This window comes from Neophocaena asiaeorientalis, unplaced genomic scaffold, assembly GCF_003031525.2.
Source record: "Neophocaena asiaeorientalis asiaeorientalis breed wild unplaced genomic scaffold, Neophocaena_asiaeorientalis_V1.1 scaffold110, whole genome shotgun sequence".
NCBI lineage: Eukaryota > Metazoa > Chordata > Mammalia > Artiodactyla > Phocoenidae > Neophocaena > Neophocaena asiaeorientalis.
Genome location: NW_020175053.1, coordinates 2,617,023 through 2,639,924, shown reverse-complemented (window position 1 = coordinate 2,639,924; position 22,902 = coordinate 2,617,023). Strand labels below are relative to the sequence as shown.

General features: G+C 43.9%; 1 protein-coding gene across 3 annotated transcripts in view; it reads right to left on the bottom strand.

The window, feature by feature from the left end:
• Positions 1-22,902, bottom strand: part of PTPRM (protein tyrosine phosphatase receptor type M) — a 743,754-nt gene that overhangs the window by 89,365 nt on the left and 631,487 nt on the right. For all 3 annotated transcript variants that reach the window (XM_024763901.1, XM_024763902.1, XM_024763903.1), the window contains one exon: positions 10,171-10,258. In XM_024763901.1, the coding sequence (XP_024619669.1) occupies positions 10,171-10,258 (88 nt within the window). The remainder of the gene's footprint in view (positions 1-10,170; positions 10,259-22,902) is intronic.

Below are 22,902 nucleotides of genomic sequence, written 5' to 3'. Positions count from 1 at the left end.
TAAAAAGAAGGAATAAAATACAATAAAAAAGGAAATTACTCTCTTCTATGAATAAAAGCAACACCCTTGCTGGAGTTCGGCAATTCACAGTAGGCTTGTTTGGGGACCAGCAGAGCAGAGTGGAACTGAAAACTCCACGCACCCACTTTTTGGGGAAGATGAGTTTAGCTAGTTTTAAAGAGGAAACAGGAAAAGGTCTGGAAATAGGCCGAATACTTCTCAACAACTCCTTCATCTGATTCCCCTGGCATCCACTCAGCAGCTTTTGTTTTCCATCCCTGATTCTGTACAGTGTTGTACAGAGGTTAAGATCACAGGCTTTGGAGTAAAAATCCCTGGGTTTGATCCTAATTCTGTCACTTTCCAGTTGTGTGACCTTGGACAAGTTATTTAACCTCCGTGCCTCAGTTTCTACCACTGTAAAGTGGAAATAAAAGAGTGCCTACCTTGCAGCATTTTTGTGAGGACTGAGTTAATACAAGTCACGCATTAGTGTCTGGTACATAGTTAGAACTAAGTAAAGGTGAGCTGGCACCTGTATCATTACTGCTGTGACTTCATGACCTGACAATTTTTCTCACCTGAACGGTTTCATCTTTGCCTACAGACTGCCCCCTTTCCAGTGAATCCATGCTGAGAGCTACTTTCCTAAAACACAATTTATTTTCTCCCCACCCAGTTTAAATCATTCAATGATTTCAGCAGGGAACTGATCAACAGTGATCTTATAAAACAATGGAATCTGAAACGATCATTACAAAGGGTTACTAGACCTTTAATTTCTTTACTTGGAAAGATCTCTGTGACATACTGTAAGTGAAGGAGAGCAGGTTACAAAGCAGCAAGTCTCCTAAGAGTCTGTTTATATGAAATAATCAAACGCATTTGGATATGTGTCTAGGAAGGCATGGTGGGCAACTGAAGGGATGGGGCTTCTGCTGGGTGGCAAAATCTGGAGGGATATTGACTTTTCCATTTATGATTTTATGTACCACTTTAATTGTCTACATAGTTTATACTGTCTTAGGAATCAGAAAGAAAACAATAAATCTATTTTTATTTTACAAAATAAAGCCAACAACTTCAAGGCATAGAGAAAAGAGATTTGAAGGAAACAGAAATAAAATGTTAGCAGGGTTTGATTTGTTTGGTGTGGTCCTGGACAATTTCCCCCCTCTTTTCTTTACTGCACACATTTTCTTTAATGTGTATGAATTGTTTTTATAATTGGAGAAAGAAACCTATTTAGCCATGGATGAATGGAATATGATCAAACCTCAATTAATGTTTATATAATAATCACAACTCAATGCTACCCCATCCAGGAGGGCAATAAACTCTGTCATTTTGAGAAACTCAATCTGCATTAAAGATACATTGCTATTCCTCCAATTTCTTTCAAAAAAGCCCTTACTACATGAAATAGGGCAAAAATCATATTTTTGGTTAAGAAACAGGCCCATAAAGACCTGGTCATAACAAACCATTGCTTAATGCTGAGAAGTTATAATCGGCTGGGACTTTTCCAAACGTATGTCTGCATGTGTGTATTTATGCATGTGTGCATACACGTTTATGGTGTGTGTATATACATATGCACATATGTATACATATATGCATGTGCATGCATGTATTTATATAAGCATGTATTTACATGTGTGTGTATATGCATGTACATAAGTATGTGTGTATAAATATGTCTCTGTGTGTATATGTATGTGTGTATATATGTATGTATTTATGGTGTGTATATATGTATGTATATGTGTATATATGTGTACATGTATGTATGTTTGTATATATGTATTTACGTGTGTGTATATATGCATGGTTTGTGTGTGTGTGTGTGTGTGTGTGTGTGTGTATGACTGTCTTCACACATTAGAGGTGGGGTAATTAGAGATTTAAAGCAGGTCCCTCAGTCCCTGAAACATGTTATTTATGCCCTTTTTATCAAATAACGTTATGTTTAAAATACATCTACATAGCTTCAAATGTTTTAACATCATTTTCACATTAAACACGATGGATCTGGGTCACAGCCTTGCAGTCGGAACCTGTAAGTGATTAGATATTATTATAGCGGCAGAAATGGAGTCTGTCACTGATAATCTTTCATCTCTAACCAATTCTCCCTTTCTGCTGAATATTGATGACATATTTAAGGCAAACTGGAATCACAGTGATGTATGTAACATTTGTCCACCGACAGGAGACTCAAAATTAATTTTAATTATAACTGATTGCTTCAAATAACAGTCTTGCTATTCCTGTGGTTACATCTTGCCAAGGGCTGGTCTGCACTGGTTTCAAGGTACAAGAGGCAGAGGGGCCAAGGTAACCGACAGGAAGTGTTGGGCGTCCTGCACCTCTCCCCACTGCTCCAGCCTGGGGTCCCTACCGCTGCCCATGGGGGTGGGGATGGAGGGTGGGCTCAGGCCCAGCCATGCAGCTTCTGAGCAAGAAGCAAGAAGGAGCTTTCAGTTGAGCGCTGGCTGGCTCTGTGTTAAGCTTCACTCCTGCTGCTGGTTTTGTGTCGCCAACTTCTTAGTCCTGCCTTGTTTCTGACTTTTTTACCTGGATCCTTTGTCAGAGACGCCTATTCTTTATTTTCAGATTCCTGGCAGATCCCCTCTTATTTTATTTTGCCTGATTTTTCTAGAATTTACCCTTTTCTTTCCTGTACACACTGTGGGATATGTTTCTGTCTTGCTCTCGTCTGCCGGAGTTTTGATGCAGGAAGCTCCCTCTCCCAGGGCATCTTGCCCCTACACTCAGCCCGTCCCCCTCTCTCCTGCCTTCGCCTGCCTTTATACCTAACCTGGATCATGACAGTAGTACATCCCTCAGAAGTGACACGGTTGCTCAGTTAGCAGAAAGAAGCACCTTGCTTTAAGACAAAGTCCTGGGGACCTGCAGCCCTCAGCCCGGGCCACGGAGACAGGGTAGTTGGTGAGAAGACTTGGGTGGGACAGACCGGGTCACAGCTCACACTGTCTTCTTAGTTGCCTCACTAAGCACGGGCACCCTGAGTCCAGACGGACACCAGACCTCAGAAGGGCCTCCCTTCATGTAAGAGTCGTGGGTCCTCATGGTCAAGGCCGTACCCCCTTGCCCCTCCCCTAGTCATTCCAAGCAGCTCTTGGCAGTTTCACGGCTGCTGCTCACCTTGTTACATCACTGTCTTCTTTGTACTAGACGCCCCGGCAGGACGCCCTGCGTGGCCCTCGCCTCCATGTCATGTGCTCCTTTGCACATGCTAAGAGGTTTTGTCTCAGTATTTCTCTTTTCATTTTTATTTTTTTTGCGGTACGCGGGCCTCTCACTGTTGTGGCCTCTCCCGTTGCCGAGCACAGGCTCCGGACGCGCAGGCTCAGCGGCCATGGCTCACGGCCCAGCCGCTCCGCGGCATGTGGGATCCTCCTGGACCGGGGCACGAACCCGTGTCCCCTGCAATGGCAGGCGGACTCTCAACCACTGCGCCACCAGGGAAGCCCCAGTATTTCTCATTTTTAAAGCCCCTCCAGGCTGGGTGCTAGGCCCTTGACGCCCTCCATGCTCCCTCCACAGAGAACATCACGACCACCACTGATGTGCCCCGAGATTCACAAATTTACATTTCTTTTGGGTTCCAGAGCCATCCACATAAGTGCCTACTTGACATCCCATCTGAATGTTTCAAAGGCGTCTCAGTATATCCCCGGATTCAACTCACAAGCTTTCCCTGCTACCGCCGACCTCACTGATACCCCTGAGCTCCAAGTCTGGTTCCCTTCCAGTGTTACCCATCTCATAAACAGCCCATCCTTCCATCTGTCTGTCCGCCGTCCATCCTCTATCCACCCAAGTCAGAAACACAGGAGTCACCTCTGACCCTGTGTCTTCCTTGAATCCATCTGTTATTTTCTAGTACACATTACCATCACTTGTCACCTGGGCCAAGAGAGAATCTTTTAGCTAGGGTCCTCTTCTGATTTACTCTTTACTGCAGTTAGACTAATCTTTCCAAATGTAAATTAGATTAACCCTCCCTCCCAACCCTTTAATGAGGTGTCCCTTGTTCTTATAATAAAGACTAAGATACTGAATCTGCCCCAGAAGGCCCTGCAGGCCTGGCTCCCACCCCCTTCTCTCTCAGGCCCCCCTCCCCCTTCCACCTCTCCCAGCTCTGGCCACCCTGCCTTCCTTCCCCTCCTCAAACTATGGGTTCCCGCATGTCTGCACACCCCTGCTCTAGTCCCTGGGTCAGCTGTCTTCATTCCACATCCTCCGGAATCAGTCAGCTCCCACGTACAGGCTCTTGCCGGACTGCGCTCCTCTCCTTATGGCCCTTGACTTTCACTTCATTTTTATTTCATTTATTTGTATAATCAAGTCTCTCTTCCTCTCAAAGGAGATGTCAACTTCCCAAGTGCAGGGGCTGAGTCTGTGTTGGCTCACTGCCGTCCCCCAGGGTCTTCACAATTCCAGCCTCTCCCCTGGATGGTGCCCCCTCTGCTCCAGCTACACGAGGTCCTTACTGTCCCCGACGCCACGCTGACCCGGGCTGGCTGTCCCTGCCTCAGGGCCTTCCTCAGCTGCGTCAGGCCCTGGTTTGCATCTATCTATCTTCTATGTATCTATCTATCTACCTACCTATGTATCTACCTACCTACCTACCTACCTATCTATCTAACTATCTAACATCTACCTATTCAGTGGAAGTATAGTTGATTTACAATATTATATTAGTTTCAGGTATATAAAATAGTGATAGTGATTCAATATTTTTATAGATTATACTCCATTTAAGGTTATTATAAAATACTGGCTATATTCCCTGTGCTGTACATGATATCCTTGTAGTTTATTTATCTTATACATAGTAGTTTGTACCTCTCAATTCCCTCCCCCTTTCCCTCTCCCCACTAGTAACCACTAGTTGTTCTCTGTATCTGTGAGTCTGTTTCTGTTTTGTTATACTCATTTGTTTGTTTTATTTTTTAGATTCCACATGTAAGTGGTAGCATACAGCATTTTCCTTTCTCTGTCTGACTTATCTCACTTAGTGTAATACCCTCTAGGTCTAACCATGGGTTGCAAATGGCAGAGTTTCATTCTTTTTGTCTGACTTGCATCTTATTCTCTCAATTGTAATTGTTAATTACAATTAAGAACTGCTGAGACTATCGTGGGGGGGGGCTACGCTTGTGTGTGTGTGTGTGTGTGTGTGTGTGTGTGTGTGTCTGTTAATAGTGGACGGGGTATTTGTTTACATTTGGAAAGGGCTAGCTCAGCAAATTTATCGTGTAACTGAGGGAAAAGTTCACCTTACTTAAGAACAACAGCCAATAAACAGTTTTTAAGCACCATTAAAACCATTTTATATGCAAACACTGTTGCAAAACTACGAATGTGATCATTAAAGCACTTCTTATGTTCTCTGAAAAGCACTAACAAGAATCTCTAGGACATGTTCATTGTTCATTGAATCCCCCAGTTCCTCATCGTAGTTAGTGGTGCCATTCCCAAAGCCTAGACTCCCTGAAGCGGGCTTCCCAGTCAGGGAAACTGATTTTTCCACAATTGCAGAATTTCTTAGTGGGGAAGGGAGATGTAATACTTTTCTCCATGCCTTTAAAGAAACAACCAGTATGAGTGTATACATTAGGGTGATTTAGATAAGTATGTTTATTCCTGAAATCCTTCTACAATTTTAACGATATCAAAGATTCATTTTCGCTGCCATAACTAAAGACGTACAGTCTCAAATGAAGCAGCTCCAAATAGTGATTCTCAGAGGGGTGCTTAGCACTGCAGTGGCTTCATCAGACCCTACTGGGGAGCTCATGCTGGATTGGGGCCCCCCTAGAGAAACAGCACTCAGGCTGTGAGTTCTAACACCAGACTTGGCATGGGCTGGCATCAGGGCAGTTCTGGTATTGAAGCCAGCCGGCAGTAGTGGTATTTCTGCAAGCCATATGTGGTATCAAACTCCCGCTAGTTAGCTACTGGTGGCATCTAAGGATTTGCACACCCTAGTTTAAGAGCATTAATAATTGTTCGGTAGGTGGCCTAAGTGGTTGATGTCTCAGAATACGTCAGCATAGACCGTTATAGACAATTATATAAACAACCACAGACAGTTCTAGAGGGATTTTAGAAAGCAACAGAAAACTGGAGGAAAAGGTAACCATTTGCAACGACATGGATGAACTTTTAGGACCTTATGCTGAGTGAAATAAACCAGACACAGAAAGAAAAACACTGCATGATCTCATTTGTACATGGAATCTAAAAAAAGTCAAACTCATAGAAGCAGAGAGTGGAAGGGTGGTTACGAGGAGCGTGCGGGGGGGAGGGGTAAAATGGGGGGTGTTGGTCAAAGGGTATGAAGTGGCAGTTACATAGGATGACTAAGTCTCGAGATTGAATGTGCACCATGATGACGATGGTTAATTATACTGTATTGAATCCAGAAACTTGCTAGGAGAGTAGATTTCGGGTGCTCTCACCACACATAAAAAATGACAACTACGTGAGGGGAAGGTACTTTCATTAGCTTGGCTATCGTAATCATTTCGCTATTTATCTATATCAAGCATCATGTCGTACACCTTAAATACAGACAATTTTTACTTTAAAAATACATAAAAAAAGACAACATGTGTGTGGGGAAAGCCTTCAGAATGCCATGGCAGCTGAGGGGTAAGATCAGGAGACTGGACAGAGCTGCCTGGGCACAGGACATCTTTCTGACATTGTCCCTACAAAAGCACAAAAACAACACAAGCTGATGGAAGAAACACTGAAAGAGCCCAACAGGTGAGGTGGAGGCAGGTGAGAGCTGGAAAATCCACCCCCTCTGGGATTTATCAGGAATAAAGGCAAACTCTCCAGAAATAGAGCCCATGGTCACAGTCCGTGAAGAGCGGGTCGCTGTGCAGAATCCTGCTGACAATTAGGGAGCAACGCAGCGCCTGCAATCACCCACAAGTTCATCATTTCCAACCCGAGACTTCCAAATGCTGCTTTTGTTTTTCCATTTTAAATGACCTACTGAGTCCACTAAGCTGAGGAAGGGTAAGGAGTAACAGAGAAGAAAGATGTGACTTTTCAAAGGTAACAACAATCAGTGATGTTTTTATGTGGCGTTTAAGTTCATTTCCACAACAGCTGGCTTTTTAGGAAACTGGGACATTGAGAAGGTTCATGACTTTCCCATGGTCACTTGGCTAATACATGGTGAAACAGACTGTGAACTGTGTCTTCTAGTTCCCAATCCTAAATTCCTCTCTTTTGCCCCCAAAGGCTTTTCCCTTAGTCATTTACATTGTCCTATTAGTTCACGTGCACCCTAGTCTGGTCCAGCCCACAGACAGTGTACATTCATGGGGGTGGGAGGTAGATTTAAACCTTCTCCACCTCTGACAACATTCTGCTGGACACACAGACCACAGCCAGTGCCTGCCTAGGGTGACGAAATAATCTGTCCTAAGTGCAGGGTCTTGAGAGTTGAAGATGATCTTGGTGGTGACGCCCATTCTGACTAGTGATGGTTAGTGATGATAGGCTAACCATTAATACATAAATTAGACCCTGACCCCAATATCTTTCTTAGGCAACAGATCTGAAGCCATCGAAGAAGAATTTCTGCAGGAGGCCCACAACAGCGGCAGCTCCAGAATTTCAGAACAGGGGGCCACAGGGGGTCAGCCTGGGGGCTGGAGGACTTGGCTTGAAGCTGCCTTCAACAGGGAGTGTACTCTTTGTACTTAGTTTGTATATTTATTTGGAGGTGGCCTGGGGAGATGAAGAATGGGGATGAGGGGGGTGAAAGTCTTCTCAAGCTGCCTCTTGTCACAGACACTGGCCTGTGCAGGCAGGCAATGATGCTAACGGTCGGTGGGGACTGACTATCCAGCATCCACTGGGTGGCGGTTGTAAGAGCTGCCCCTGGGTTGGAATCTTGTCCCCATCTTATTAACTGTGTAACCCTTTCACCACCTTTATGCCCCAGTTTTCCTCTCCTGTAAAACAGATCAACAATGTCACAGGATCGTTACAGGGAGTGAGGGAGTTAACAGGTATAAAGGGCTTAACAGGTGTAACAGGGGGTGTCTAGCATATAGCAAGTGCTCAGCAAATGCTAGCTTTTATCACTTTTTTCTTTAAGCATTCAAAACGATTTCTCAAGCATCTACCAAGTGCAGCCGTCGAACTACACATTGGGAAGGAGCAGAGTCAAAGTCACACTGAACAGAGGCAGGCCAGGTCTCTCAGCATAGCCCAAACCAGAGCCCTGGACGCTGCTCTCCAGATGCTCGGTGTGAGGCCCACACCTCGGATATGGCGGCCGCAGGACAAGGGCTCACTGACATCTCTTCTACCTGGCGTGGGTGGCATGGCTGCGAAGTGCCCATTTTACCTCGGCGGACCTCCTTGGAATTAGTGGCAGAGCTGAAGGAACCCTGGGAAGGCTCCTATAAGCCACTTTGAGAAATCTGGATTCTTCTGAGGGTGTGAAACTTCAGCAGGCTCGCAGAGAACACGAAGGAACTTGGGAGGATCTATATTGGCCAACGGACTCTTCCCATGACCCTTCTCTGGCTGGAAATAATGCTTTCCTTCTCTGAGCCCCTGCAGCACACAGCATTGTACACACAGCTCCAACACAGGACTGCGTCCTGGTGCAGAGAGACCAGACTCACAGTCTCTCATCTGTCCGTGCTGCTCTGCCCTGGGGGCAGGGACATCGTCCCCATCACCCTGGGGTCCTCGGGGGGCCAAGTGTTGACTGAATTCACTGAGGGGCAATGAAGCCTTAGATCTCAGGGGAACATCTTCTCTCTAAAAATGAAGCTCTAAGTAAATGAATGCACAAGACTCCCGAAGCTAGCACTTGCCATCTGCAGAACCAGTGGTTTGGCTTTGTGAGTGGCCAAAGGGAAAACAGGCCATGTTCAGGCCCAGTTGGGATGGTTCATATTACATGTAAACCCCTACACACTTCTTTTTAAACATGAAACACACTGTAGGTCTGCACCATCCAATATGGGAGCCCCTCGTCTCGTGGATGATCTAAATTAAAAATAATTACAATTGAATACAATAGAAAATTCAGTTCCTCGGTCACACCAGCCACATTTCAAGTGCTGGTATGGTGAGGGCTACTGCACCGGACAGCACAGACACAGAACATTTCTACAATCACAGAAAATTCTACTGGGTGGCGCTGCTATAGAAGCTCAACTGTCCTACCAAGAAAATGTTAACTCAGGCAGATAAAATCTAACTGCACTTCCACAATCAAGAAAGATAATATATAGCTCCGCTGGAGTATCCAAACCTTTCAAGTTTGTTCTCTTACAAGTAATAAGGGAGGATGAGCTAGGTGCTCTATATTTCACATTATTGTTTTTTAAATTTACGTATCTTTAGAGATAGTATTAATTCCGTGAGTACCTTGTCAGTACCTCGGTGCAGTCACGTGTGGCTTTGAGCAGTTTAATGCAGGGGATGGATGGCTTCAGCCCTGGAAGAAGGAAGCTCATCAATCTACCAGGCATCCCGGCATCGTTACGGAACATTAATGAGGTTGGGCTTGATTTAAAAACCGTCCGAGGCATTATGGATTGGGACCATTCCTTTTCATAGGAACTGAGAATTTCTGAGATATCATCCTAGCTCTTTTGCTAATGCGTGTTGTGATACAGGGACTCCCATTTAACTTCTGAGTTTCAGTTTCCTGTCCTCAAAATGGGGCTATTACTGACCTCCCTACCCCAAGTGTCCTGAGGATTAATGAGCTCATGTCTGCTGAGAAGCTCCTGGCAGCGAGGCGTGCTTCGAATCATTATGTCTATTCCTTCTCATGTAGCAGATGGGAAGCATTAGATCTGTTATGTTTACTCCTTCCAAAATGCATTTTCTGTCTCAGCATTTGAACATTACCTAGGTTACCCAAACCTTCAATCTAAAAGTAAAACTCGCCCCACAGCAAGACACACGGACATAGCGGGGGTATTTAGGTAGTTTTTCCTTTCCCTAACACGAGCATCACACCAGCTTTTCCAGCGGGATGAAGGTAGTAATTGCACTGCAGATTCTTGCCGCATGAGGCTGGTGGTCAATCCCAGCAGATGTGAAAAGAAAGTTACATCACAGCACGATGATGCTGTCAACACTTACATGCAATGATATTCCCATATCTGTTCTTCATTCTGTTTTCATCTTTCTTAGCAGAGTCCCATGGTGCAGACTGCCCTTCAAAGAAGCTCTGGAAGAGAGAGACAAGTGACATGACGAATTACAATTCGGTGCGGTAAACAAACACAGGGATCTTAATGACTGGGGGGTGTTCTTAAAAAATGTACAAGGGTCAAGGAAGGAAAAGAATATTCACAGGAATGAAATAATGGATTATTAAGCTACTTTATATCTTAAATATCTCATTTAGTTTTTTGTTGTCTTCCTTTAGTTAAAATGCCACAAACACGGATGGGGGCTGAAGAGTAAGCCCACAATTTATCTGTACCATCTACTGAAAATGGTTGGGTGTTCGTCCCCATCCTACCTGAATATTTATTACTGAAAATTTAACATTTCTCTCAATTTCTTAATTACATTACATCCTTTCAATATTCTCCGACGAGATATAAAGATATCATTTTTCTTCCCAACTGCAGACTGAAGGAAGGTTATTTTTGGTTAAATCTGTGAAAGTAGGTAAGCTAAGACTTCACGACTTCCAGCCTAAAATCCTCTAAGAACTTCTGCCAGAGTTTTCATTTTTAATGGAGCTTAGATGTCCATTTATTTAAGGATTTGGCATTATTATGCCTAGGGTCTTTAATCTTCATGTTATTAGTCAGATATACATTTTTCTATTCAAGTTATAATGAAAATGTCCTCTGCTATCAGTTGACAAGTGAAAAAAAAAATCTGGGATTTTAATTTCCACTTTAGTTCACGTTCTGTTTCACCTTCACGTAGTCAACGCTATAAGGAGGTACTGGGAAGAAGGATGGCAGCAAGAAGCATTTAGTAACACTACTTTGTTGTCTTTTCTGTACCTACTCTTATATTTCCTGGTACCAACTGGGAGAGAAGGGAAGAGCAGGCGGAAGACACAAAGGCAGATCACGTGTGTGGAAACATCGTTCTAAAATGCTCTGGGGTCAGAGAATGTGGTACCAGGAACTCACATCCTCAAACATGCCCCAGCATGGCTTTCCAAGTTCCCTCTTTAGAACGGAAGCTCCTTTATACTCCCCTACTCTCCATCCCCCGCTAAAGCGCTTGGCCATCTTGGCCATTGCTGGCAATGGCCACTATTGAGCAATCAGTCTGCGGTTCAATGGGACCAATTCATTATTCCTTTTCATGGGTCCACTTGTGTCTTATCAGCTGAGCTGCTCCTTAGTGCGGTCGGAGTGGGGACACACCTGCTCACAGACCCCATGGGGAGCCCTGCCGCCTGCAGGTGGCTCAGACCTGACCACACAGTGCACAATGCTGGGCATACCCTACCGTCTCTGCCCCAGGCTGTGGATGTCCCCAGGCAGGGGCTGCGTGGTCCTCATTTTTGTTGGTGTGGAGCCCACGCTTTGTGATAGGAGTCCGATAATTAGTCATTGAATGAATGAGTGACTGCAGTGTCTGGGGGCCATCTGCTGGGCTTCGATGCCCAAATAAAGCTTGACTTCTGCAGTGTGGGAGTTGGAGTACTTGGAGATCTGCACAGGCACTGCCTGCAGGGTTCATGATGTCCGTCTGTAAAAGTGCACGTGCTTCATATATACAATGGAATATCACTCAGCCATAAAAAGAAACGAAATTGAGCTATTTGTAGTGAGGTGGATGGACCTAGAGTCTGTCACACAGAGTGAAGTAAGTCAGAAAGAGAAAAACAAAAAGTGTATACTAACACATATATATGGAATCTAAAGACAAACAAACAAACAAAAGCATTCTGAAGAACCTATGGGCAGGACAGGAATAAAGACGCAGACGTAAAGAATGGACTTGAGGACACAGGGAGGGGGAAGGGTAAGCTGGGACGAAGTGAGAGAGTGGCATGGATTTATAAATACTACCAAATGTAAAACCGATAGCTAGTGGGAAGCAGCCACATAGCACAGGGAGATCAGCTCGGTGCTTTGTGACCACCTAGAGGGGTGGGATAGGGAGGGTGGGAGGGAGACGTAAGAGGGAGGAGATATGGGGATGTATGTATATGTATAACTGATTCACTTGGTTATAAAGCAGAAACTAACACCCCACTGTAAAGCAATTATACTCCAATAAAGATGTTAAAACGAAAAAAGTGCACGTGCTTTCTGTGAACTGCTGTGTGTTAAAGCTGCTGTTACCCTACAGCTCGGCCCTCAGTAGAGACTGGCTGGAAAAGAGCCCTGTCCTGACTGTCCCCCTTGCACTATTAATTCCACACAACAGAACATCAGGACACACCATCTCGTCACATCCAAGAGGGAAATGATAACACTGTAAGCGTAAGAGTTAGAGTTTTAAATTGCCATTTTATTTTATTTATTTATTTTTTAAAATTGAAGTATAGTTGACTTACAATGTTGTGTTAATTTCTGCTGTACAGCAAAGTGACTCAGTTATACATATATATGCATTCTTTTTTCTATTCTTTTCCATTATGGTTTATCTCAGGATCTTGTTGGTTACCCAGTCTATATATAATAGTTTGCATCTACTAACCCCAAACGCCCAGTCCACTTAGTATGATAATCCCTAGCTGCCTCCCTGTTGATGCAAATGGCATTATTTTGTTCTTTTTTATGGCTGAGTAGTATTCCATTGTATATATGTATTATACAACATCTGCTTCATCCATTCCTCTGTTGATGGACATTTAGGTTGTTTCCACGTCTTGGCTATTGTAAATAGTGCTCCTATGAACATACGGGTGCATGTATCTTTTTGAATTGTAGTTTGTCCGGATATATGCCCAGGAGTGGGATTGCTGGATCATATGGTAATTCTACTTTTAGTTTTCTGAGGCACCTCCATACTGTTTTCCATAGTGGCTGCACCAACTTACATTCCCACCAACGGTATTCAGTTGCCCATTTTAAAGTAAGGTACCTTAGTCATGGTCATTGCTGACACCTCATTATCATAAGAGTTTTTACATTGTATTTATCATTTTGAAATAAAACCATGGAGGCAGACCAGGCTCAGATGCACTACACACTCAGAGCTGTAGTAACAGACCCACAGTATACGCTGCTAACAAAAACAAATACAAACATTTTCAGGATTATTAATCAATTAAGCTAATAAAAATACAGTGAAAGTCGTTAGTTAATTCCATCTAGAACAAGACCGTTATAGGATAGGTAAAGGATTTATTTAGACATGTAACGTCTATTCCGCCATAAAATATGCATTTAAAATAGCTTCAGGGATTTAAAAGTCATCCTCTTTTTCTGAAGTGTCTTTGTCACTCTATGGATGACAATTATTTTACCGTTGAGTAATAACTATTATTTGACTTCCCTTATAACAATTTAATTCTATTAATACTTTGAGTTTGTCGTGATGTAATTACAATTTCATTCTCCTCTGCCTTCTCCACCCATGTGAAAGTTTCCAGACTTTGCTATTTTCATGGGAAGATGAAAAAGGGACCTGACTCTGAAGAAGACCTGGGTGTCTTCCAGTAGACCCACGGACACTAGTTAACTCCCCACAGGATGAGAGACAGACAGACAGATGGAGAGGGGGTCAACAACGGATTAGGGAGGAGGCACTTGCTCCACTAGTACAAGGAGATCCTGCTGGGTCACCGGAGGCAAAGCCACCCTGAGCCACACCAGTTCCTTCCCATTCCTGACAAACAGACGCTTTCCGTGGGGGAAGGCGCCCACATCACAGCTGGGTTTCTTTAGCATTTATGGTGATCACAGGAATTCCAATAGCCCTTGCTTTTAAAAACAGTTGTTTTTAAAAAAATTTATTAACTTTTGTTTTATATTGGAGTCTAGTTGATTACCAATGTTGTGCTAGTTTCAGGTGTACAGCAAAGTGATTCAGTTATACACATATATATACATCTATTCTTTTTCAGATTCTTTTCCCATTTAGGTCACTACACAGTGTAGAGCAGAGTTCCCTGTGCTATAGAGTAGGTCCCTGTTGGTGATCTATTTTAAATGTAGCAGTATGTACATGTCAATCCCTCACTCCCAATCTATCCCTCTCCCGCATGCCCTTCCCCCCCAGTAACCATAAGTTCGTTCTCTAAGTCTGCGAGTCTAAAAAACGTTATTTTAATTTGACTGTTCTCATTAACTGGTGACCAGAAAACAGACAAAATCAACAACAAGGTGATAACCAATCTCCCTGCACTTGACCTCTGCATGTTTTTTGAGAGTGGGGCCCATGCTCTCCATCTCTGAGCACTGACCACGGGCATCAGTACGTGAGCAGAATGAAGAGGCCATCGTCTTGACTACTATTCATGAGAGTAGCAGCCATGGAGGACCACCTGCCTGCTTTACTGCTGCAGACAAAGACCCCAACCAGATCATCGCAGACCAGCTTGAGTCAGACCTCAGTGCTTTCTGACCCTTAGTCCACTGCTCTTCCTGGACCACCCCTCCCGACAGAGGCTTTGGAGGGGATACAGTTAAATCTACACATGACCAATGACTGGTTTCCAACCTAGATCGTATCTCCTTGTCTCCAAATGAAGGTTTGCAACAAGACAATATAAAAGATGTCAAGTAAACTTTGCTTAACTGTCGACTGCTTTCACAAAATAGGAAATTTTCTTATCTCCTAGGATAATGTGATCGTTGCAGGGAAGCAACAGCAGGAGAGCAACAGTAGAAGTGGGAGTTCTTGCCATGAGCCTCCCCAACTTTCCATCCAGGAATTATGTGAATCAGTTTAAGTGGCAGAATGTATTTTTTCTTAAACAAAATCAAAATCAAAACAAAACAAAACAAAAAGCTGCTTCAAGGAAAAGATCAGATGACTGGTGCCATCCACAGTTTCCTGACTCTCTACAGATTTGGTGATCCATCTCGCATTTTCTGGCACGGTTTTGCTTCCAATTATACAGCCAGTCTCCCCATGAATACATTCCCATGAATACATTTGCATTATGAAGACCATGTGTTCTTATCCTTGGCTTGTAAAGTAAGTAATATACCTAATGGGGAGCCCAGAGAGAGGTAGAAAGGGCTTTCTGGATTGATCACCTGGCTTTGTTTTCTTTTGTTATGGAGATTGTCATTTAAAAACATTTCTAAGATGGACCCAGTTTTAAATGTCATGGCTTTCCATTAGCATACATTTTCAAAATAGCTGAGAACATATTTACCTTAGACTTTAGATTCCCTCTTATGCCTGCAGTAGGACAAAAGTCAACTGTTTAAATTTCTACTTAGAAAATAAAACTTTATCTATTGCTCTAGAGCCATTGGGCACTCAGAGAAGCTGTGACATGACATATGCGTCTTTTGCATAGTGAGCCCCTGGCTGCCTTCCTGGCTTGGAAATTCTTTTTATTTATTGGCTGCGTTGGATCATCGTTACTGCACGCAGGCTTCCTCTAATTGCGGCGAGCAGGGGCTACTCTTTGTTGTGGTGCGCGGGCTTCTCACTGCGGTGGCTTCTCTTGTTGCGGAACACAGGCTCTAGATGCACGGGCTTCAGTAGTTGTGGCTCGCAGGCTCTAAAGTGCAGGCTCAGTAGTTGTGACACACAGGCTTAGTTGCTCCGTGGTATGTGGGATCTGTCTGGATCCCGGTTCGAACCTGTGTCCCCTGCATCGGCAGGCGGACTCTCAACCACTGCGCCACCAGGGAAGCCCCTGGCTTGGGAATTCTGAGCAAGAATAGCAATCAGGGCAGAAATGCAGGTCATCAGGGCTATAGAATACCACTTCCTGTGTGGCCCACAGCAAGGCCTGGCACAGACGTGAGACTCCAGAGGCAGAAGTGGCTCTTCCTCCAGGCCTCGTCTTCCCGAGGGACTGAGCCTTCTCTGATGACCCTGTGACCTACCACCTTTCCTTTTTTGCAGACCATGAGCTGAACAGGTAGTCACTAATAAACCCACCAGTGAAATGCGCCCGAGGAAAATTAAGTAATTTTGCTACACAATCATTCTACCATGTCCTATGTCTCAGCCCTTCTGGCTTTTAAATATCTTTTAATAAATGAAGCAAATCAACAAACATTTCAGACAATTTTCTGCTGTGCATTTTTCTTGGGGTAAGAACAAAAGGTTCTTTGGCTATCTTTTTTATCTGCAAGAAGGTCAAAAGCTGGATGTGCTCCGATAGAACTGCATAAATTGAATTACTGAATGCTTTCAGAAGACTTGTACTCTGAACCAGTATTCCTGGGAAGTAAGTAATCACCACATCATTTATGTGGCTCTAGAGAAGAGCTGTTCCTCTCACATTTACTGGAAGGAAAGCCAACCAGGTTTTGAATCCTGCTGTTGCTGAGAAAGTGAGAGCTCGGGTCCTTGAAGGAATTCCTTCAGAGGATTCCTGAGCACATGAATTCTGGCCGCTCGGGGGATACCTGGCTTACCTACTCCTAACATCTCCCCCACCCTTAAGTTCACGCTTTAGTACAAACTCCAATTCCTCCTTAATCTCTCCAGTTTTTGCTTGACAAAAGTGATGAGCAGGTAATGGTTAAAGTCCAATTCAACCACAGCACAGGCGTTTCTTTGCAGCTGATGATGCCCCATCCTCGGAGCAGCTGCGTAAGGACCAGCTTGGGAGACACGACAACGGCCCGTGCTCCAAGGATGCTTTTCACAGGAGGGATTTTTAAATACAATACGCACATTTAGGCAATATTTAGCGTTCAGGGCAGATTTTTAATATGCAGATACAATTTAACACACCAACGATGGACTTTTTATTATGGAAAAAACCCACTTTATGTTATTTTGGGGATTGAAGTTAATGGTCTCACTGCACCGTCTGTTAGAATTTTCATAAACAGACTTAGGCTTTGACTCTGCTTAAAATGTAATTAAAGTGTTTCCTCTGACTACCTTAGCTCATATATACTGAGAAAAGGCAGCAAACCGGGGAACCACTCTGCAAGAGTAATAAGTCTCCGAAACAATAAAAATGAAAGCAGGCTAAGGTCCAGCGAATACCAATGGCTCCACGTAAAGATGCTGCACGCTCCCTGGGCACAGAGAAGAAGGATGTGGAACATCTCACACGCGGCCATTTTTTTCTGAACAGGAAACATGTTTTTTGTGATTCAGTAACCTCCTTCCCACCCCTCACACCACCATCATTTTCCACAGGATATAATTATACGTCGCAGTTGCCCACCTCAAGAGAATGTTACTCCAAAATGCTGCAGTCAGTTAAAAATGTCACAGCTCCCAGATATTAAAAAAGGAGAAAAAACCCCCAAACCCTATTCAACAGAAAAGCTGCCGGGAAGGACGGGATGCAGGTCAAGGCTGTACCTAATGCACGGTGTGTTCTCAGGCAGTGCAGGGTCAAGTTGTTTTTAGAAGCTTCTGAAATCGAAGTTACCCTCCCTTTCTCATATGAATAAAACTGTGCACGTAAAATGACTAAAATCATCACGCTAAAAGAAGGAAGATGCCCTCACTGGGGCGTGCAAAGTCTCTGAACTTCTTTGTTTTCTACCCATACACCTCTTTGGGTTCTTCCAACGCTGTATTTTATTTGGTCTACATAAACTATTTATTGCTATTGCACTAAAGCCACCTATGCTTGCCTGACAGGCCGCAGGGTGGAGTGTCGATGGGAAGGTGGCCCTGGCAGCTCGGGGCCAGAGGCAGCGGTGGCCACCAGTCACCGCCATCATCAATGTCCCGGACAGAGGCAGCCAAAGGGAGTGTGTGAGCCTTCAAGGGCAGGAGAGGTGAGGGCTGGGTGAAACAAGAATCTTGACCCAGGAACTGTTATTTCTAAACAAACTGAAATCGAAATGCCAACACACTGATATCTTTAAAGAACTTGCTAATTAATCTCAGGACTTCAAATGGCCATGTTTTAGTACAATGTAATTCAATTCCAAATGTAATTCCTGTTTTGCAGGATTCAACTGGTGATGCTCTAGGCAACAGTTGCCATGTTGCCTTCCTTTACCTAACATCTCTTTCTTATGTGATAATGGACTTGAGGTTTAGAGCCTAAAATATTATGTGATGTTTTAGTGCCCAGAAACATTTGTACCCTGACATTTGACTGAGCTTAAAAATGTTTTTTATTCTGTTGGATATTACTCTGAATGAGTGACTTTTCACAGCAATGTCTTATATGAATAATATATGCTTATGGCATCTTTGAAGTTCTACCAGGCAAGTCTTTATTTCTACTGTATAGAGAAGGGAATTTAGGATCAGAAGGCATGAAGTGGATTGCCTGCAACCACGCAGCAGGGAAGCAGAACGGCTGGGGCCTGGACCCAGGGCTGCCCGGCTCTGAACCCTGTGCTCCTTGTGCTTGACCACCTAGCTGGCCGAGGACGCGTGCCTTTGTGCTGACTGCATCACACTGCACACTCAGCTTTCTGAAGTCGCCCTGGCCGTGGGTCAGAAGTCACCAGGCATTTCTGGTTTCCACTTTTTGTGGAATAATCCCGTTGGATGACACACAGCTCTCTTACCATTTGCACAGTGATCTTCCCGGGATGTGAAGCCATGTGCACCCTGGAGGGACACTCAATAGACCTGCTTTTCAGGAAATTTGCCCAATTTCAAAGCTCCTTTTCTTTCCACCTTCAGAATCATTGCAGTACTAAGCTCCCCTAATGATGTGACATATCCCTCAAGTGAACTGAAGCAGGAAAAAAAAAATCTGAAAACCACTGATCAAGTGGGCAGAGAGGAAAAAAAAAAAACCTCTTCAGTTCAGTGATGGAGAAAAAGAGGTGAAACAGTAACTTCGAAGCCTGGGTTGTTGCTGAACATTGCACAGGCAAGGCCAATATCTCACGGAATCACAGACTGAGGCATAGTAAGGTGGCTTTGTCAAAATGGATTACAGACCTAATGTAAGACTGGAAACCATGCAGTCTCTGGAAGAAAACACAGGCAGAGCTTTCTTTGACATAAATCACAGCAATATTTGTTTGGATCTGTCTCTTAAAGCAAAGCAAATAAAAGCAAAACCAAACAGATGGGACCTAGTTAAACTTATAAGTTTATGCACAGCAAAGGAAACCATCAACAAAATGAAAAGACAACCCACAGAATGGGAGAAAATATTTGCAAATGATATGACCAATAAAGGGTTAATATCCAAAATACATAAACAGCTCATACAACTCAACATCAAAAAAGCAAACCACCCGATTAAAAAAGAAGCAGAAAACCTGAATGGACATTTTTCCAAAGAAGACATAGAGATGGCCAACAGGCACATGAAAAGATGCTCTACATCGCTAGTCATCAGATAAATGCAAATTAAAACTACAATGAGATATCACCTCACACCTGTCAGAATGGCTATCATCAAAAAGAACACAAATAACATATGTTGGAGAAGTTGTGGAGAAAAGGGGAACCCTTGTACACTGTTGGTGGGAATGTAAGTTGGTGCAGCCACTGCGGAGAACAGTATGGAGGTTCCTCAAATAACTAAAAATAGAACTACCATATGACCCAGTGATTCCACCCCTGGGTATATATCCCCCCAAAATGAAAACACTAGTTTGACACAATACATGTACCTCAATGTTCATAGCAGCATTATTTACAGTAGGAAAGACATGGAAGCAACCTAAGTGTCCATCAACAGATGAATGGATAAAGAAGATGTGGTACATATATACAGTGGAACACTATTCAGACACAAAAAAGAATGAAATTTTGCCATTTGCAAAAACATGGATGGACTTGGAGGGTATTATGCTAAGTGAAATAAGTCAATCAGAGAAAGACAAATATTGTATGATATCACTTAAATGCAGAAAAACCAAACCAGTGAATACAACAAAAAAGAAACAGACTCACTGATATAGAAAACAAACTAGTGGTTACCAGTGGGGACAGGGAAGGTGGGGAGCAAGATAGGGTAGGGGATTAAGAGGTACAAACTAGGGCTTCCCCGGTCGCTCAGTGGTTAAAAATCCGCCTACTAATGCAGGGGACATGGGTTCAAGCCCTGGTCCAGGAAGATCCCACATGTGACGCAGCAACTAAGCCCTCAAAAAAAAAAAAAAAAAAGAGGTACCAACTACTAGATATAAAATAAATAAGCTACAAGAATATATTGTTTAACACAGTAAATATAGCCAATATTGTATAATAACTATAAATGGAATATAACCTTTAAAAATTGTGAACCACCACATCATACGTCTGAAAATTACATAATATTGTACATCAATAATAAATAAATAAATAAAATATCTGTACAAGAAAGGGGGCTATTTTGATATATTTGGTGTGAGTTTCAGTCGAGCATCAATTTTAAGAGGCAGAGGGTAGCTGTTTGGGGATAGTCAACCCTTTCCTGGCATTCATTCCTCTTCCCTTTGTTCCCTGGAAGGAAGCTTAGTGACACCCGCTGTGCTCAGCAGGGCCCAGTGACGCCTCCCGTCTGGCCTACCTTCTCAGGCCTGGAAGCCCCTGTCCCACACACGTGAGTGAAACCAAGCAGGACCCTATGGTCCTTCCCCCCATGTCCTCCACCTGCCTGTTGTCTGTAGAAAAACTTTAGCCAAAGAATAACTTTAATCAGAGAAGTGAGAAAATGGAGAAACAAAGGAAAACAGTCCAACACGACTAAACAATAATAGTTTAGTCATTAAGCAAAGTCAAGGACCTTCAGTTCCTTCTCAAGGGCCATAGATAATGCGAGCCATGTCCTGCGAGCTGTCTTATAGATACTGAAACCTCCACCAGGTGGAAGAAGTTAACTACATGATGCCCAGACTGCAGCCAGGACATAAGCTGCCACAATTCCGAGGACTGGCCTCAAGGAAGTGGGAACAAACCAACCCTGGAACTGAATATTAACGGTACTTAAAGCAATCAAGATGACTCTGGTCAGACCACCGATGACCAATAACAAGACGACGGTCAAGGCTGACTGTGCTGTTTCTGCATGTAGCCCCCTCCCTCCGTCTCTGAAACCTCTTGCCCACTGATTGTCACTTGGGGGGGAGTCAGCCTTTGGACAGGAGTCCCCCACCCTCACCCTGCCCAAGTTGCCGGCATCCGAAATAAAGCAAACTTTCCTTTCCAGCAACCTTGCCTCTTTACTGGTTTTTGAGCGGCGAGCAGCTGGACCCCACTTTCAGTTTCACGAGGATGTTCTCACCCACTGATGCTGAGGACGCAGCAGAGAGTTTCGGAGAGTCTCTTGTTCCCTGGCACTTGTCCCCTGAAGGGGGCCTGAGACGGATATTCCTCAGTTTGAAAGTCAAAGGCTGCATGTACAGACTCATCCTTCTAGATGGTCCCGATAGGGTCTCTGCTGCTTCTTGAGCAGGGAGGATGGGATAGCAGAGGGGCTGCACTGCAAGGGATTTACAGCACTGTTTATATTCACTACATAAATCTTGGTCCAAGTTTACTTTTTTGATTTGGGCATGCCTATCTCTGATCACAGTCACAGGGCATCATGAGATCAAGCGATTTTGCAAAGGTTCTGGAACTTGGTCCTGGCCCTGTCCTCACTGCATTACCCTGGTGGTTCCAAGGAGGCCCAGTCATCAGATGGGGTGTCAAAATCGTGATGCCAATGAGCGGCTTGTCACAGGTGGCCACCAAAAAGGGGACTGCTCTGCTTTCAAGGCAGGTGAAAGCGACTGATGTAATTGCTGTGTTGCCTCTCTAAATCAGTCTGGGTTTGAGTCCTTCCTCAGAGAGTGCCACCATCTTTCGGAGAGATAACGATTTTCATTTCCCCTCAGATGCAGATGTTGCCAGGGTCTGAGATGTTAATACAACTCGAGAACTGTAATTTCCTCTACCTCTGTACCTGCCTTGGAAGAGTGATTTGTCGGTGAGCCTGTGCTACCAGTGCCCAGATCTTCAGAGATGAGCAACGGTCCCCTTTGGCAAAAGGAATCCTTGAAACATCTAGAGAACAAATGGATGCTTTTGCAGAAAGCAAGCTGCTTCTTTCCTTCTGGGACTAGCCAGAAAAGCTGACTTCCACTCACTTCTGGTCTGCATTACTGCGGTAGCTTCCTACCTGGTCACTTCACCTCCCTGTGATTTATACACTTCTCCTAGGGTAAGCTTTTAAAAAAGCACGTGGGCACCTGCCATGTCCCTATTTGAAAACATAGCGAGTCTCCCTACTGACAACAGGGCGGTCTCAAGGACCTAGAGACTTGACTCGTGCAATGCACCAGGTAAACAGGAAGTGCTCAGTCAGCGCTAGCAATTACTGTTGTTCTAACATTAGAGCTTCAGACTTCGATGTCTGAAATCTTTACTGACTTTGCTGCCATTTTTTGTTAGCGTCACCCTGACAATGTCCTTTCCATTGTTTTCCTCTATGTTTTCCCTCCACGGATTCTATACAGCATTTAGAAATGGGGCAATTATTGTTTTGTTCTTTCCTTTCTGTTAAAAAACAAACATCTTTTCCATGGTATTTCTTGGAGAGCTGTGAGTTTTAAAATGTCCTCACCTCACAAATCACAGCACAGACGCTCCATCAAATGTGGCTGAAAATCTAAGGATACTTTCTTAGACATGACAGGCTTGGAAAGAACAAGTATAGCAGAAAAAGGAATTTTAACGAGAGGTTTGTGACTCTCTCTTTGACATCTATTCATTTATAAAACCTATCGGCACCATTCCCAGGCTCTTCCTGCAGGACCCGAGACACGAGATTCACGGTAAAAATTTAGAAGGGAGGATTATTTTAGAAATTAGGAAATCAAGGTTAGAAATACCTTTTCT